We start from the raw sequence: 13,301 nt of genomic DNA, 5'->3' as shown, positions 1-13,301 counted from the left end.
ATGAAAATGATTTACGATTCATGATTGTGAAATATACATGATTTATGCATGCATGATGAGTTTATAACTTGTTTTGTTATATACTCTATGAAATACTTTATTTTGTATTATCTGTTATTTTCTAAATATTGCATTATCATGAAAAACTTATGCTTGATCCGATAAGAAAGTGCAAGTTCTACTTACTGGGCTAGTGTAGCTCATATTCTTTTTGTTTTCTTTTTGTTTGAACAGAAAAATAAGGTTAGGATCGGCAAAAAGGAATCCAAGCTTGAAGATCGGCATAGCAAGCTGAAAAATTAGGCAACAGAAGTTTAATTTATTTATAATCATGAATTTGTAGTTATTTATGAATGTTGAGATTCGGGTTAGTACTTGCTTTTGGATTTAGATGCTCTGAATCAATATTGGTTCGATTATTTGATGAATAATAGAATTGAATCTTTTTATTTGACGGATTTTAGATGATTATGATGAATTGGCTTCGTGTTATCGTGGGTTCCATCCCTCGGTAGCATGGCCGTGTTATGTCTCGGATTTGGGGCGTGACAATAATGAAAAGAGAAAGGAAAGACAAGATATGAAAAAATTGTTGAACAAAAGTATTTCACCCCTTAACATATGATGATATCTCTCTTTTGACAAGGTAGATAAATTATAGATGTTTGCATTTTTTCGGATATTGAATATGAGATTTTATATTTTATTATTTATCTTTATTTTTAATTATATTATTATATTGTATGATATGGAAATTCTTATTGGGCTGTAAAGCTCACACCCCTTCATCTTTCTTTTTCTTTCAGAGTTACAGGATGCTCATGCTTGACTGTGGTATAGATTTACGGGTGAGCAGATGCATAATAGAGTGTCATGATATTCGATCAGAAGATAGAAAAAATTTCAATTGTAATTATATAAGTTTTGCTAATTATTATTAGAATTCTAATTATGGATGTTGAGGTTGTAATGAATTACTTTTGGTCTTGCATATTCTTTGGGGCTTGCTCTAAGGAGTGTGCGGCCATCACGTATCCGAACCGGGTGTTGGGTTCGGAGCGTGACACTCTATACATAATATATTTGAAAAAAAAAACATGAAATAAGATTAAGGTACGAGTAAATTCTTCTGTGCAAGTCATCAAAGTAAGACAGCTTTAAATTATTATGTTGATGAAATGACAATTATGAATTCCCTTGCTGTTGAATAAAAATCAGTGTGAGATATTTAGGTCTTCATTGGAAGAAAACCCATGTGAAACCAGAACAATATTCTCAATGCTGTCAGATAGAAAGGCCAAATTATCCATTTTTTTAATACCTTTCTAGCTTATCCATGAGGTAACAAATTCATCCCGAGCTGACAGACAACTGCAACAGATAACTCTGAAGTTAATTTAAGTTATGAGCAGCTGGTATTAGAAGCTTCAAAGATTCGATTGTTGACTTCATTTGAATAAGAAGTCAACGTTTCCTTTTTATTGACCAAAAGTCAATGTTTCCTTTAACAATGAACTAAACTAAGTATAAAAAAGAGCAGATCACTTTATTTTGGGATGCAAGAAACCTAGGAAGAAGACCTTAAGACACCACCAGCACTATTTATCTCGATCTGTGCCTTCAAGCCATCCAGTCATACTGTTGTTGATGCTATGATGGGTTCGGCATCTGGGCCTTGTGTTGTTGGCCACTGCTTGCTGTTTGCCTGCATCTTGAGTGCAGAATTTCTCATCTGCAGAGGTGCTTCTGATGGCAGATGTCTGGATGCTGAGAGGAAAGCCCTCCTTCAATTCAAAAGCGGCCTCTCGGACCCTGAAAACCGGCTCTCCTCATGGCAAGGTCGCAACTGCTGCAGATGGAGAGGGGTAAGTTGTGACAACCAGACTGGATCTGTTATTTGCATTGATCTCCATAATCCATATCCAAATTATTTTGGCTCTGTCAGTAATAACAGAAACGGTTTCTGGAACTTGAGTGGGAGAATAGATCCTTCTTTGCTTCAACTCAAGTCCTTGAGGCATTTAGATTTGAGTTACAACACCTTCGAGGGCATTCGAATCCCAGAGTTCATTGGCTGTCTCAATAATTTGAGGTACTTAAACCTCTCAAATGCAGGCTTTGTTGGCATCATTCCCTCTCAATTGGGAAATTTATCTAGGTTGCACTACCTCGATCTTTCTTCAGGTTTTCAACCATTGACGGTTGAGAGCTTTCAATGGGTAACTGATCTTTCTTCTCTGGTGCACCTTGCAATGGATGGTGTTGACCTTTCACTTATAGGACCACAATGGATTCATATGCTAAATAGGCTGCCTTTTCTTACTGAATTGCATTTGGAGGACTGCAGTCTTTCAGGCATTGCTCACTCCCTTCCTTCGGTCAATTTCACTTCACTTTCGGTCGTTGACCTTGCATCCAACCGCTTCAATTCAACAATTCCAGAGTGGTTTCAGAACCTTAGCAGACTAATTCATGTGGACATTAGCAGCACCAATTTGCATGGCCTGATCCCTGTTGAGCTCTCTGATCTTCCCAATCTGAGACATCTAGACCTATCCATGAATGACAATCTCACCGCTGACTGTTCAAAACTACTCAGTGGAACTTGGAGACAAATTCAGATTCTCGACTTGGCATCGAATCAGGTGTATGGAGACCTTCCTGCTTCTATTGGAAATATCACATCGCTTGTTGAGCTCAACCTGTTCTCCAACAACATTGAGGGAGGCATCCCGGGCTCCATCGGTAAGCTCTGCAACTTGAAAACATTGGATTTATCAGGAAACAATCTGACTCTAGGACTACCGGCTTCTCTTGAAAAGGCTAATAAGTGCATCTCCCAAAAGCCTCTGCATAGCTTAGCTGATTTTAATTTGGCTGTTAATAAGTTATCAGGGATTCTACCTGAATGGTTAGGTGAGCTTGAAAATCTTCAAGAACTTGATCTCGGTTACAACTCATTTCAAGGTCCTGTTCCTCGATCTATCGGGAAACTATCACTTCTCACTGACTTGAGCCTTGAAGGAAATGAACTGAATGGGACTCTACCACCCACTCTAGGACAACTTTCGAAACTGGTCAACTTCGATATCTCTTCGAACCAATTGACTGGCACTCTGTCAGAAATTCATTTCGCAGAGCTGAGTAATCTAAAGATCTTATCCATGTCTTCGAACTCGTTGATAATTAATGTAAACTCTGGCTGGGTTCCTTCATTTCAGGTCAGAAATCTGGGCATGGGTTCATGTCACCTAGATCCCCAGTTCCCCACTTGGCTTGAAAACCAGAAAGAACTCGAATATCTTGACCTCTCAAACTCTAGCATCTCTGGAAAGATACCAACTTGGTTCTGGGATCTGAGTTTCAACCTCTCTCTTCTCAACATCTCTTTCAATCAGATTGAAGGACAGCTACCAAACCCACTGAAAGTTGCTGCTTTTGCTGATATTGATATGAGATCAAACCTCTTGAGTGGACCCATACCTGTTCTATCAAATGAGATTGAGCTACTAGACCTATCCCACAATCAGTTCTCTGGTACTATCCCACCGAACATTGGTGAATTGCAACCTTATCTGATCTCTCTATCCCTCTCCAATAACAATATATCTGGCAAGGTTCCTACTTCGATCGGCAAGATGCAAGGACTGCAAGTGCTTGACCTTTCGAGCAACAACCTAATGGGTGTCATCCCTTCAAGCTTGCAAAACTGCTCTTATCTGAAAGCTCTTGGTCTCGATCACAACTATCTTAGTGGAACTATTCCTTCTTCTATTGGGAGGCTAGAACAACTTCAAATACTGCACCTTGGCAACAATATGCTATATGGAATAATCCCTCCATCCTTGCAGAACTGCTCTAGTTTGGAAACTCTTGATCTCGGGAACAATAAGTTAGAAGGTATCATTCCATCTTGGCTTGGACAGAATTTCCCAGCTCTCAGAATTCTGCGATTGAGATCAAACAAGCTTGCAGGAGAAATCCCATCTCGGCTCTCCAACTTGAGCTCTTTGCAAGTTCTTGATTTTGCAGAAAATGATATAGAAGGCCCCATTCCTCGCAGCTTTGGGGATCTCAAAGCCATGGCTCAATCCCAAAAGGTGAATAGATATCTCTTGTATGGGCGTTATAGAGGGACTTATTATGAAGAAAGCTTGACAATCCATCTAAATAACAAAGAAATAGTGTTCAACAAAACTCTTTCACTTGTCACGAGCATCGATCTCTCTGGAAATAAGCTATCAGGAGAATTCCCTGGAGCAATTACAAAACTTGCCGGTTTGCTGGTTTTAGACCTTTCGAGGAACAGACTTAGTGGGAAAATTCCGGACAGAATTGGTGATATGCATGAATTGTTATCTTTGGATCTATCAAACAATCTCTTCTCAGGAGGCATTCCTTCTAGCTTGTCAGCTGTTAGCTTCTTGAGTTATCTCAACTTGTCCAACAACGACTTCTCAGGCAGAATTCCATCTGGTGGCCAGCTTTCGACATTTAATGCTTCAGTCTTTACTGGAAACCTGTTCCTCTGTGGATTACCGCTTACTGTTCAATGCGAGGCGACTGAAGCTGATGTGCCCAACAGCAATGACAAGGATGAAAATGATGACGCATTTGAAGACAATTGGTTTTATATGAGCGTCGGTATAGGATTTGCAGTGGGCCTTCTGGGTGTATGCTTGGTGATATCAATCAGAACATGGAGCATTCATTACTTCCGCTTTATAGATTGGATCATCTACGAGATATCAATGGTGAAGAATGTCATGCCAGGAGCAACCGGTTGCCATCGTGAATCAAGAAGCATGAGGCATGGGAGGCGATAGAAAAACTTCTGTTCTCTTTTATACTTGGTTGCTTCCTTGATTTCTAGAGTACGTGGTGCTTTAGGCACATCTTCAGCAATTGATGATGCAAAAGATCCTGCTGTAGTAAAGTAGTACTGGTTTTAGCATGTGTGGTTCATGTTAGTGGTCTTGACTTTTACATGTCATTGTGTGCTTAGACTGAAGGATGTTTTCATCTACATGTCCAACTGAGCATTGTGATCTAGTTTTCTTAATCTGTGTGAGAGTTGAAGCCATAGCTGGCTGGTAACTAATTATTCAACTTTTTTACAAGAAGCCACATAAATATTTTCATCTTCAAAGTGACAGGATAGCCGCACTAAATCCCAATTATTGGGCCTATCTACTTCTAACTCCCATCAATGATGAACCTGTAGAATGAAATAACTCAGAATGCCAGGTACTATTACCATCTCTTTCTTCTCCTATATTGCCTCTCTTTGATAGGTTTCAGGTTTACAGCTCCACAAGCTATATCATGGCTCTTATAATTATTATGATTGATGTCCCTAATTCATTAAAATTATCAAATGGTAAACATATTGACTCATGTTATGAAGTTAATTATTCTTCTTGATCCAATACTGTCTTAAACAGCTTTGGAAAAATCACGTTAAAAAAAAAAAATGATCTGGAAACCTGAATGTTAGATTTTCTTGTTTCTGCCAATCTCTACAACAGCTTGCCAATTTGCCTACTCCATAATAGCTAGGACTTACCATCTAATATTTTACTCAACTACAAGAGTAGCTTCCTTCAAGTGTTAGAATCTGTTACCGCACTACAACCAGGACTCTTGAGGATTTTTTTAAGAACAATATATCCAGATAAACTAGTGTTTCTGAATACTTTGTTCCTATAATATAGTCTTCCCCCACCACTTATCCAACTGCATGACATTGGGGAACCAACCACACCTAGACTTCCGTTGCACCTTGGACTTGCAGATCCTTTCCAATCCATCAAACAGACTTCCCTCTTGGCCTCCTCTTGCATTCATCAAAAAGATGACTTCCAGATGTCGTCCATTATTTTGATCATCTAATTCAGTGGTTGCACCTCCTATAGTTCCTTCACGAAAATTTTGTATGATCAGCTTTTTCTAGTATTTATTTAATTCACTGGTTTCAGAGATTTTATAGGAGTAAGGATCACGAGCAACCTTAGTTTAAACCTCTTTTTTGCAGAACTAAAAGGATGTGATATCTTTTCTTCTTATTTTAGGCAATCCATCTATCTTAACTACTTCTTCTTTCAAGGATAGAGAAGACAAACTTCAAAAAGGTCATATAACCTCTTCAAAAAATAAACTTAGAAAAACATGGAGATTGATCAGACTTGCATCAAAAGTTCCTTCAGAAGCCCTTACTTGCTGGCAAGAATGAGCCTTCCTTTAGTAATAGTTGTTTGTATTTAACAAGACATTGCTGAGTAAGTCGAGTGCTCATGAAGCAGATTCATAGCTTGCAGCAATGCAAATTATAAGCTCCTTTCTTTTTCAATAACTACGAAATAAAGTATTATGTGTCATTCCAAATTCTTCATATATCTTTAAAAAAGAGCAGTGGACATCAGCCATTCTGGTTTCAGCATGGGCCTATGTGGTTGCGAAAGCGGATTGGGAGCAACTTCAGACACTTTATAGCCAAACTTTTGGACCCCAGGAGTCAATTTCAGAAGAACTAGGGAGGTTCAGGAGATTTAATAACAAGCCCATGTCGTAATCTGGCTATCAAACATAGGACATAGCAATCCTTCATAGGTTTAATCCATGCACAATTCTTTTCAGCAATTAAGAGGTGGGGGAAAGTTGGAGGGGTGGACCAGCAAACAAGAAGCTGCACTCAAATCAGGATTCAATTTAATTATGCTGCTAAAAGGACACTAACCATAGAATGAATCAGATAGCATCTTCAGCATATCTCATGGTGGACTACGTCTCTAGACCGTGTTGAACATCCAAAATTAAGCATTTTTGCTAATGGATTCTTCTGTTGATTGGCTAGTCAGCATCATTGATGGACCACATCAAGAACTCCAACCATACATGCTTGTCCAACCACAGAATTAAATTCTATCGGCTGCTGACCTGCAGGTTTAGTAACTTTGTTATGGAACTCATCCATATAAAAACAAAATAATAAACTCAGCTATCTTTGAGCAAGATAATCTGAACTAATGACTTTGCAATCAACATATTCACCTATATGGAAAGTTGGTAACATAAATGAAGCAACAACAACTATATGGAACATAAGATTAGCCGTATATAGACTGAAGAACACCACTCATACATGTCCACAGTAGAAAAAGTTTCGTATCCAAAACCAGAACATGGTTGATTAGTAAATCACCAAGTATTTTACTTGAGTTGCATTACTTTGACCAGGACAAACCAATGTAAACTGTAACCCTCTAAAAGGATTACTTTCGGACCAGGCAACAAGGAGGCAATTCAGAATACTACAAAATTCAGAACATCACAAAAATGCTTGGCTGTAATCTAGCTATGGCATGCACTAAAATTAGGCAATAATAAGCACTGCCTCTAGGCCGGCATGCAACTCTTGGATCGGACGAGTAAATGCCAGGTCCAAGCCCTTGGAAAAATTCTCCCTTAAGGCACTCCTGCCTGCTTATATATACCCCTTGTAAACGCCTTCTCCAACAAAACGAAGCACCGTTCACCTAGCGACCTCTCCAAAAAAAGATGGCTGCCAATGCGCGGCTGGCTCTTGCCATAGTTCTTGCAACCCTCCTCGGCGCACACGCCGGAGACCCTGACATCACATCAGATTTCATAGTTCCTGATGGAGTCACTCCTAATGCCGACTTCTTCACCTTCAAAGGGCTCAAACAGGCCTTGTGGGGTGCTCCCATGGATGCAACATTTAAGGTGACCAAGGCGAGCCAGGTAGAGTTCCCAGCACTCATGGGGCAGAGCGTCTCGTATGCTGTGCTCCAGTTTGCACCTGGGGGCATCAATCCACCCCACACCCACCCTCGCTCGGCAGAGCTTCTCCTTGTCGTGCAAGGAAGTCTCGAGGTCGGGCTTGTGGACTCCAACAACACGCTCTTCCCTCAGGTGCTTCGGACTGGTGACTTGTTTGTGTTCCCCAAGGGCCTGGTGCACTTCCAAGCGAACAAAGACCCCAGATACCCAGCTCTTGCCTTGTCGGCATTCGGCAGTGCTAATGCCGGCACTGTTTCTCTTCCAAAGACTCTGTTTGGGAGTGGCATTGACAAAGATGTATTGGCCAAGTCCTTCAAGACAGATGCTCAAACCATGGACAAGCTTGTTTCAGCTAACACCATGGGTTGATTTGCGCGAGCCTCTGAAGTTGTTTACATCATTCTCTGTCCTGTTTTTCATTCTCTGTTTGTAAGGGGAGTATGTTCGTGAGCTAGTTGTGCTTCATAAGAATGTTAAATGTTGATAAGAGTGGAAGCTCGGCAATTGATATATTGCTTCCTTCTCATCATATGCCATGTTTTTTTTTTTTTTTTGAAGAATCATGTCCATGTAATTGTTTTTATCTGGTAGCTCTAGTAATTGCCCTCTCATTCTTGCACTCTACTTGTTTTCCAAATTATTTTCATTGTGTGGGCAAATGAGATATAACCCCACTGTCTTGATCTCTCTGTTCAGCTATATGATCCCCTCTTCTTTTTTCCTTCTTGAGGGCTAATGAAGTGAGACACTTCCTACAGATTTATTAACTAGATAAATTAATAGTTACAAGAGCTGTTAATAAAAGGATGAAGATGGGAGAGAAGGAGATGAATAAACGAGTAACAAGATAAAACAGGGTGGATGTAGAACAGTCTTATTTGTCATGTGGCGATATCTTCTCTCCAAAGATCTTCGTGGTCTGTTTTCTCTGCTCTTTAGTTCTTCCAGCATATTTTCCTCTACTTTCTGCTCTCCTCGGTGCAGAACAGGCTACCCTTCTGCTTGCTTTGCCTCGTGATCTACTCGGTAGCTTCTGGGACTGTCACGCCCTCGGCCCGAGATCGCGACAGGAAGTCGCACCAACCATCACATACTTATAAAGAACTCTCTCCATAAGCATGCAAGCATCTCATCACGATATCAATGCACCACAGCAGAATAAATTCAAATAATTATTATTCAACTTTAATTCAAGCAATTAAATCAAATATCTTACGTCTAATAAAATTTCATTAAAAATAAAATAATAGATTTCAGTTCAATGAAGTTGACAATGCTAAATCTCGCCTCTAAAAGCTCTGTCCCAATATTATTTCTCACGTTGTAATTAATTATTTGAATCTAAAAAATAGAAAGAAAGGTAACGAGCTAGACAGTCCAGTAAGTAACAAATATCTCAACTAGATATTTCAGATATTATATAATTTTCAAGAACAATACTGCAAATAAACATAAAAATATATTTCATGCTGATTTAATGCAAATCCAATCTTTTCAAATATTCACATATAATATAATCATAAATCCAATTCGATTCAAAACACTCGTAACTCAACAGTCTCGACTATAACCAACGTTTAACCCCCATTGACGGGGTCCATTGAATACTAGCGCACAACCCCACTGGCAGGTCCACAAATACCAGCACACAACCCCTACTGGTATGGTCCACCGAGTACCAACATATAATCCCTATTGATGGGGCCCACTGAAACATAGTTAGGCTGAGAGCATAAATTCGATCTATATCAAAACACTTTTGTATCATAACATATCATAATTTCTATTGAACATGTGTATAATCAATAAACTCATAGTATTTTAGAATCACTTTTCATTCAAAACACAATTTCATAAATCATGCATAATTTCAAAGAATAATTATTTACTTTCAGAAAAAGTATGAAATATCTCGAGAAGATGATTCATTACTTACCTTTCACAGATCACTGAACGAATAGATCGATTAATCTCTAGGTAATTCTTCAGTGCCTATTATTCAAAATTGTATTCTTGCATTAATGTTAATTCAAAATTAAATCTAAACAAATTCTAAATCAAAATCCCATTTGGAATCGGACTCTTCACTAAACTCGATCAAAATCATCAAAATGAAGCCTTTCACTATGCTAATCTTAGAAGGATAACTTTGGAGAGAGAAATCCATCAAAAGAGAGAAACAATCTAGAGAGAAAAAATTTTAGAGAGAGAAAGTAGAGAGAGAAAGCCCAATTCTAGAGAGAGAAAGCAATGGTTCAGGCTGAAGGAAGAGAGAAAAAAATTTTCTCTTATATTTATTTATTTATTTATTTATTTTTTTTTCTTTTTTTTTCTTTTTTTTTTCTTTTATTTTTTTTTTTTTCTTTTTCTATTTCTTCCTTCTTTTACTTCTTCTTCTCGTGGCCTCCCATGGGTGAAACAGGGGACCGAATGGTCCCCCCCTCGTTTGGTTGGCCGACCAGCGGCCGGCCAGCACGGGGATGGCCGACGGTAGGAGGAGAGCGACCCGCCATCCGAAAGAACCCAAACCGATGGCCGGCAACGACCACCGACACCCGAAAATCAGAAAAAACCGAAACTCTCCCACGATAAAATCCGACAACTCCGATCACCGGCGAACGCGCACACCGGCACGGGAAGGAAGGGAGAGAAGAGAGGAAGAGAACCATATGCTTACCTCGAGCTCCGGCGAGGAATTGCGGCGAACACGATGACAATTTCCGCAAGCGATTTCCGACGATCTTCGCCGTTTCGCTCTATGATTCTTTAGTAGGAAGAAAGGAGAAGGGTCTCCCCCTTAAATAGAGTCGGAGGGGAGGAGTTTGACTCCTCCCCGTAGCCTTTCCGACTCCCATTAGAAGTCACCGACGATGAAAGAAGACTCCCGCATGCAGGAGTCTTCTTCAATTTTTTTTTTTTTTAGCTTTTGGGTTTAAGGCCCAATGGGCCGGGTGTTACAGGGACTTTAAAGCACCTAAATTGGCTTTCCGTCATAAATAATATATATCATTATATACATATTTATCTCCATCACAATACCTTACATGCTTGCAACTCCGCCTCAACGTCCCCACTCATGGTCCATTAGTCCTAGGCTAATGGGTCCGTAGCATTGTCTATTTTTTTTCTTTAATTTTTTTTCTGAGTGAAGGGCCCTTAGCATTGTCATCTTCTGGGAGGGTCCCTGATGCCAGAGTTTTTAGCGAGCACCAGTGCAATATATAATTGGATTGCGTCATAATTTGTATCACCGTCAAAAAAAAAAATTCGTGGCATCTGAATCGAGCTCCCAGTTGACATCCTGTCAAAAATTGCCAGGAAAAAAAAGATATTGGATATTGCCTCATTGCATATGGTGGTAAATGAGCTTATCGACTGACCTAAGCTTGTTATTTAGTATTTTTTTTTCCTTTTTTTGATAGAACGGATGATTTAAGCCCATCTGATATGAGAACAACCAATCTATTATGCTCGAGACTTCCTAGTCCTTAGTTTTTTGAATAATTTCTATTGTTTTCGATTTAAATATTCCTGATAGTTAGATATTCGGGCTAATTATTTCCTGATTTGTAGTTGAGTTGAAGTAGTCAACTAGCTGTTAGGATTCTTTCCATTTTGTTAAGAACTTTACTTTCGTTGTATTGTGGCCTATTTAAAGGCAAAGAGAATAATGACAAGGCATGCAAAATTCTTTTTCCGGCACTTTGGGTGCTCTCATTGGAGCTTCTGATTCCCTTGAAGTAACCCCAGTATTTTAAGTCATGTTGTCTTCACCTTTCTTTTCCATGTCCTCTTACAACTACTCTAAAATAGGTAAAGAAAAGTCTTCTTCAACCAGTCAGACTATACCAAAGTGGTATCAGAGCATGGCTGTGGATCAAAGAGAGGAGAAGCTAGAAAATTCTATGGAGTCACCTTCAACTGGACCGAAGAAGATCATGAACCAAATGATGGAAATGTTCGGAAAGCTTAGTACTCGTATTTACCAACTGGTGAGTCTGTCCACAAACGAAACTGCTGAGAATTCCATGCAAATTCATGAGGTGGCAGCTTTCAACATAATAATTTTACCAATTCGTTCTTGCCAACAACAATGGAGTTAAACTTTCCCGGCTTCAATGGAGGAGAAGACCCAACCAGTTGGGTACGTCGGGCTGAACAGCTCTTTCAAATTCACGAGATACCGATTAATGATCGTGTCCCTCTAGCATCTTCCCATCTTGAAGGTGAGACAAAACTTTGGTATCAATTGCTAAAACAAGAGTTTTAGCTTGGGACCAATTCAAAGATCAGTTTTTTGATTTCTTTGGAGAGCTCACTAAACAAAGGCAAACTGATGGTGTAGCAAAATATCAAACTAGTTTTGAGAAGTTGCTGGCTAAAGCTGGGCCTATACTACCAAATAGACAGTTGAGCTGCTTTATTAGTGGCCTGCGTGATGCGATTCGCACTGATGTGCAAGCCAATAGACCCACCACCTTATCTTCAGCCACTGGGTTGGCTCGCTTATACAAAGCAAGAGATCTCTCTCGCTGCCTTCACTTGTTCCGAGGGGTGGTTCACCATCTTGCAATGAAAACTTCAGTCCCAGGCATCGCTGCAACAAGTTGTTCCTAATTCAAGCATGCTTGGATATAGCGATGAAAATGTAGAAATGGAATAGATGGCTGTGATGAGCATGGATAAAGAAAAGATTATTCCAATACCACAAGCTGTTCTTCATCAAAGAACAGTTTCCAGACATCACCCTTGAGGACAAGGGTGACATTTAAGGGGAGGAGCCATGTTCAAGACTAAGGAGCCATGTTCAAGACTCCTTAGTCATTGGGACTTTGAATAATTTCTGTTGTTTTTTGTTTAAATCTTTCTAATAATTAAATATTCGGGCTAAATATTTCCTTATTTGCAGTTGAGTTGAATTAGCCAACTTCTTGTTAAAATTTTTTCCGTTTTGTTGAGAACTAAGGTCACAGCGTGGCTCCTTTTAAGGGCAAGAGAATAATGATAAGGCATGCAGAATTCTTTTCTCCTAGCACTTTGGGTGCCCTCATTACAGGTTCTAGTTCCCTCTGTAACCACTAACCAGACTATTTTAGGTCATCTTGTCTTCACATTTCTTTTCCTTGTTCCTTTACAACTGTTCTGGAATAGGTAAAAGAAAGTCCCACGGGCCAAGCTTTTTGAGCACTGAAAACGAACATGGGGCCACATTTCCCTCCTCATTACCACCTCATTTTCTTCCCCATCAAATTAAACTCATATAAACTAAAATATAGATAATATCAAGCAACATTACTAAATTTATAAGATGCCTACAAAGTTGACAGCTTATAACCAGCTACAAGGATAGAACACAGGTGCCCGAGAATATGCTGTCATTAGAGGGAAGAGGAGCTATGGTAAAATGATTGTCTGTCTGCCGACTTCGAGAAGGTGGAACAAAAGTTAAAGAAATCTCAAATAATTCAGTCTGCTCATACTCGAACTCTATCGCTCTATTG

The 13,301-nt window shown here is 39.5% G+C and overlaps 2 protein-coding genes across 2 annotated transcripts; both read left to right on the top strand.

The window, feature by feature from the left end:
• Positions 1 to 1,580: 1,580 nt before the first annotated feature.
• On the top strand, positions 1,581 to 5,144 carry LOC105044243 (receptor-like protein EIX1). Its single transcript, XM_010922065.4, has one exon. The coding sequence runs from the start codon at positions 1,653 to 1,655 to the stop codon at positions 4,824 to 4,826; it is 3,174 nt and encodes a 1,057-aa protein (XP_010920367.3). The 5' UTR covers positions 1,581 to 1,652; the 3' UTR covers positions 4,827 to 5,144.
• A 2,390-nt stretch (positions 5,145 to 7,534) lies between these two features.
• LOC105044244 (germin-like protein 9-3) lies at positions 7,535 to 8,357 on the top strand. The gene has a single exon (XM_010922066.4). It carries the CDS (start codon positions 7,558 to 7,560, stop codon positions 8,167 to 8,169), a length of 612 nt encoding a protein of 203 aa, XP_010920368.3. The 5' UTR covers positions 7,535 to 7,557; the 3' UTR covers positions 8,170 to 8,357.
• The last annotated feature ends 4,944 nt before the right edge of the window (positions 8,358 to 13,301 follow it).

The sequence above is a fragment of the Elaeis guineensis genome, chromosome 4 (assembly GCF_000442705.2).
Source record: "Elaeis guineensis isolate ETL-2024a chromosome 4, EG11, whole genome shotgun sequence".
Classification (NCBI taxonomy): domain Eukaryota; kingdom Viridiplantae; phylum Streptophyta; class Magnoliopsida; order Arecales; family Arecaceae; genus Elaeis; species Elaeis guineensis.
Note: the sequence above shows the minus strand (reverse complement) of the source record. Positions and strands in the feature narration are given on the sequence as shown.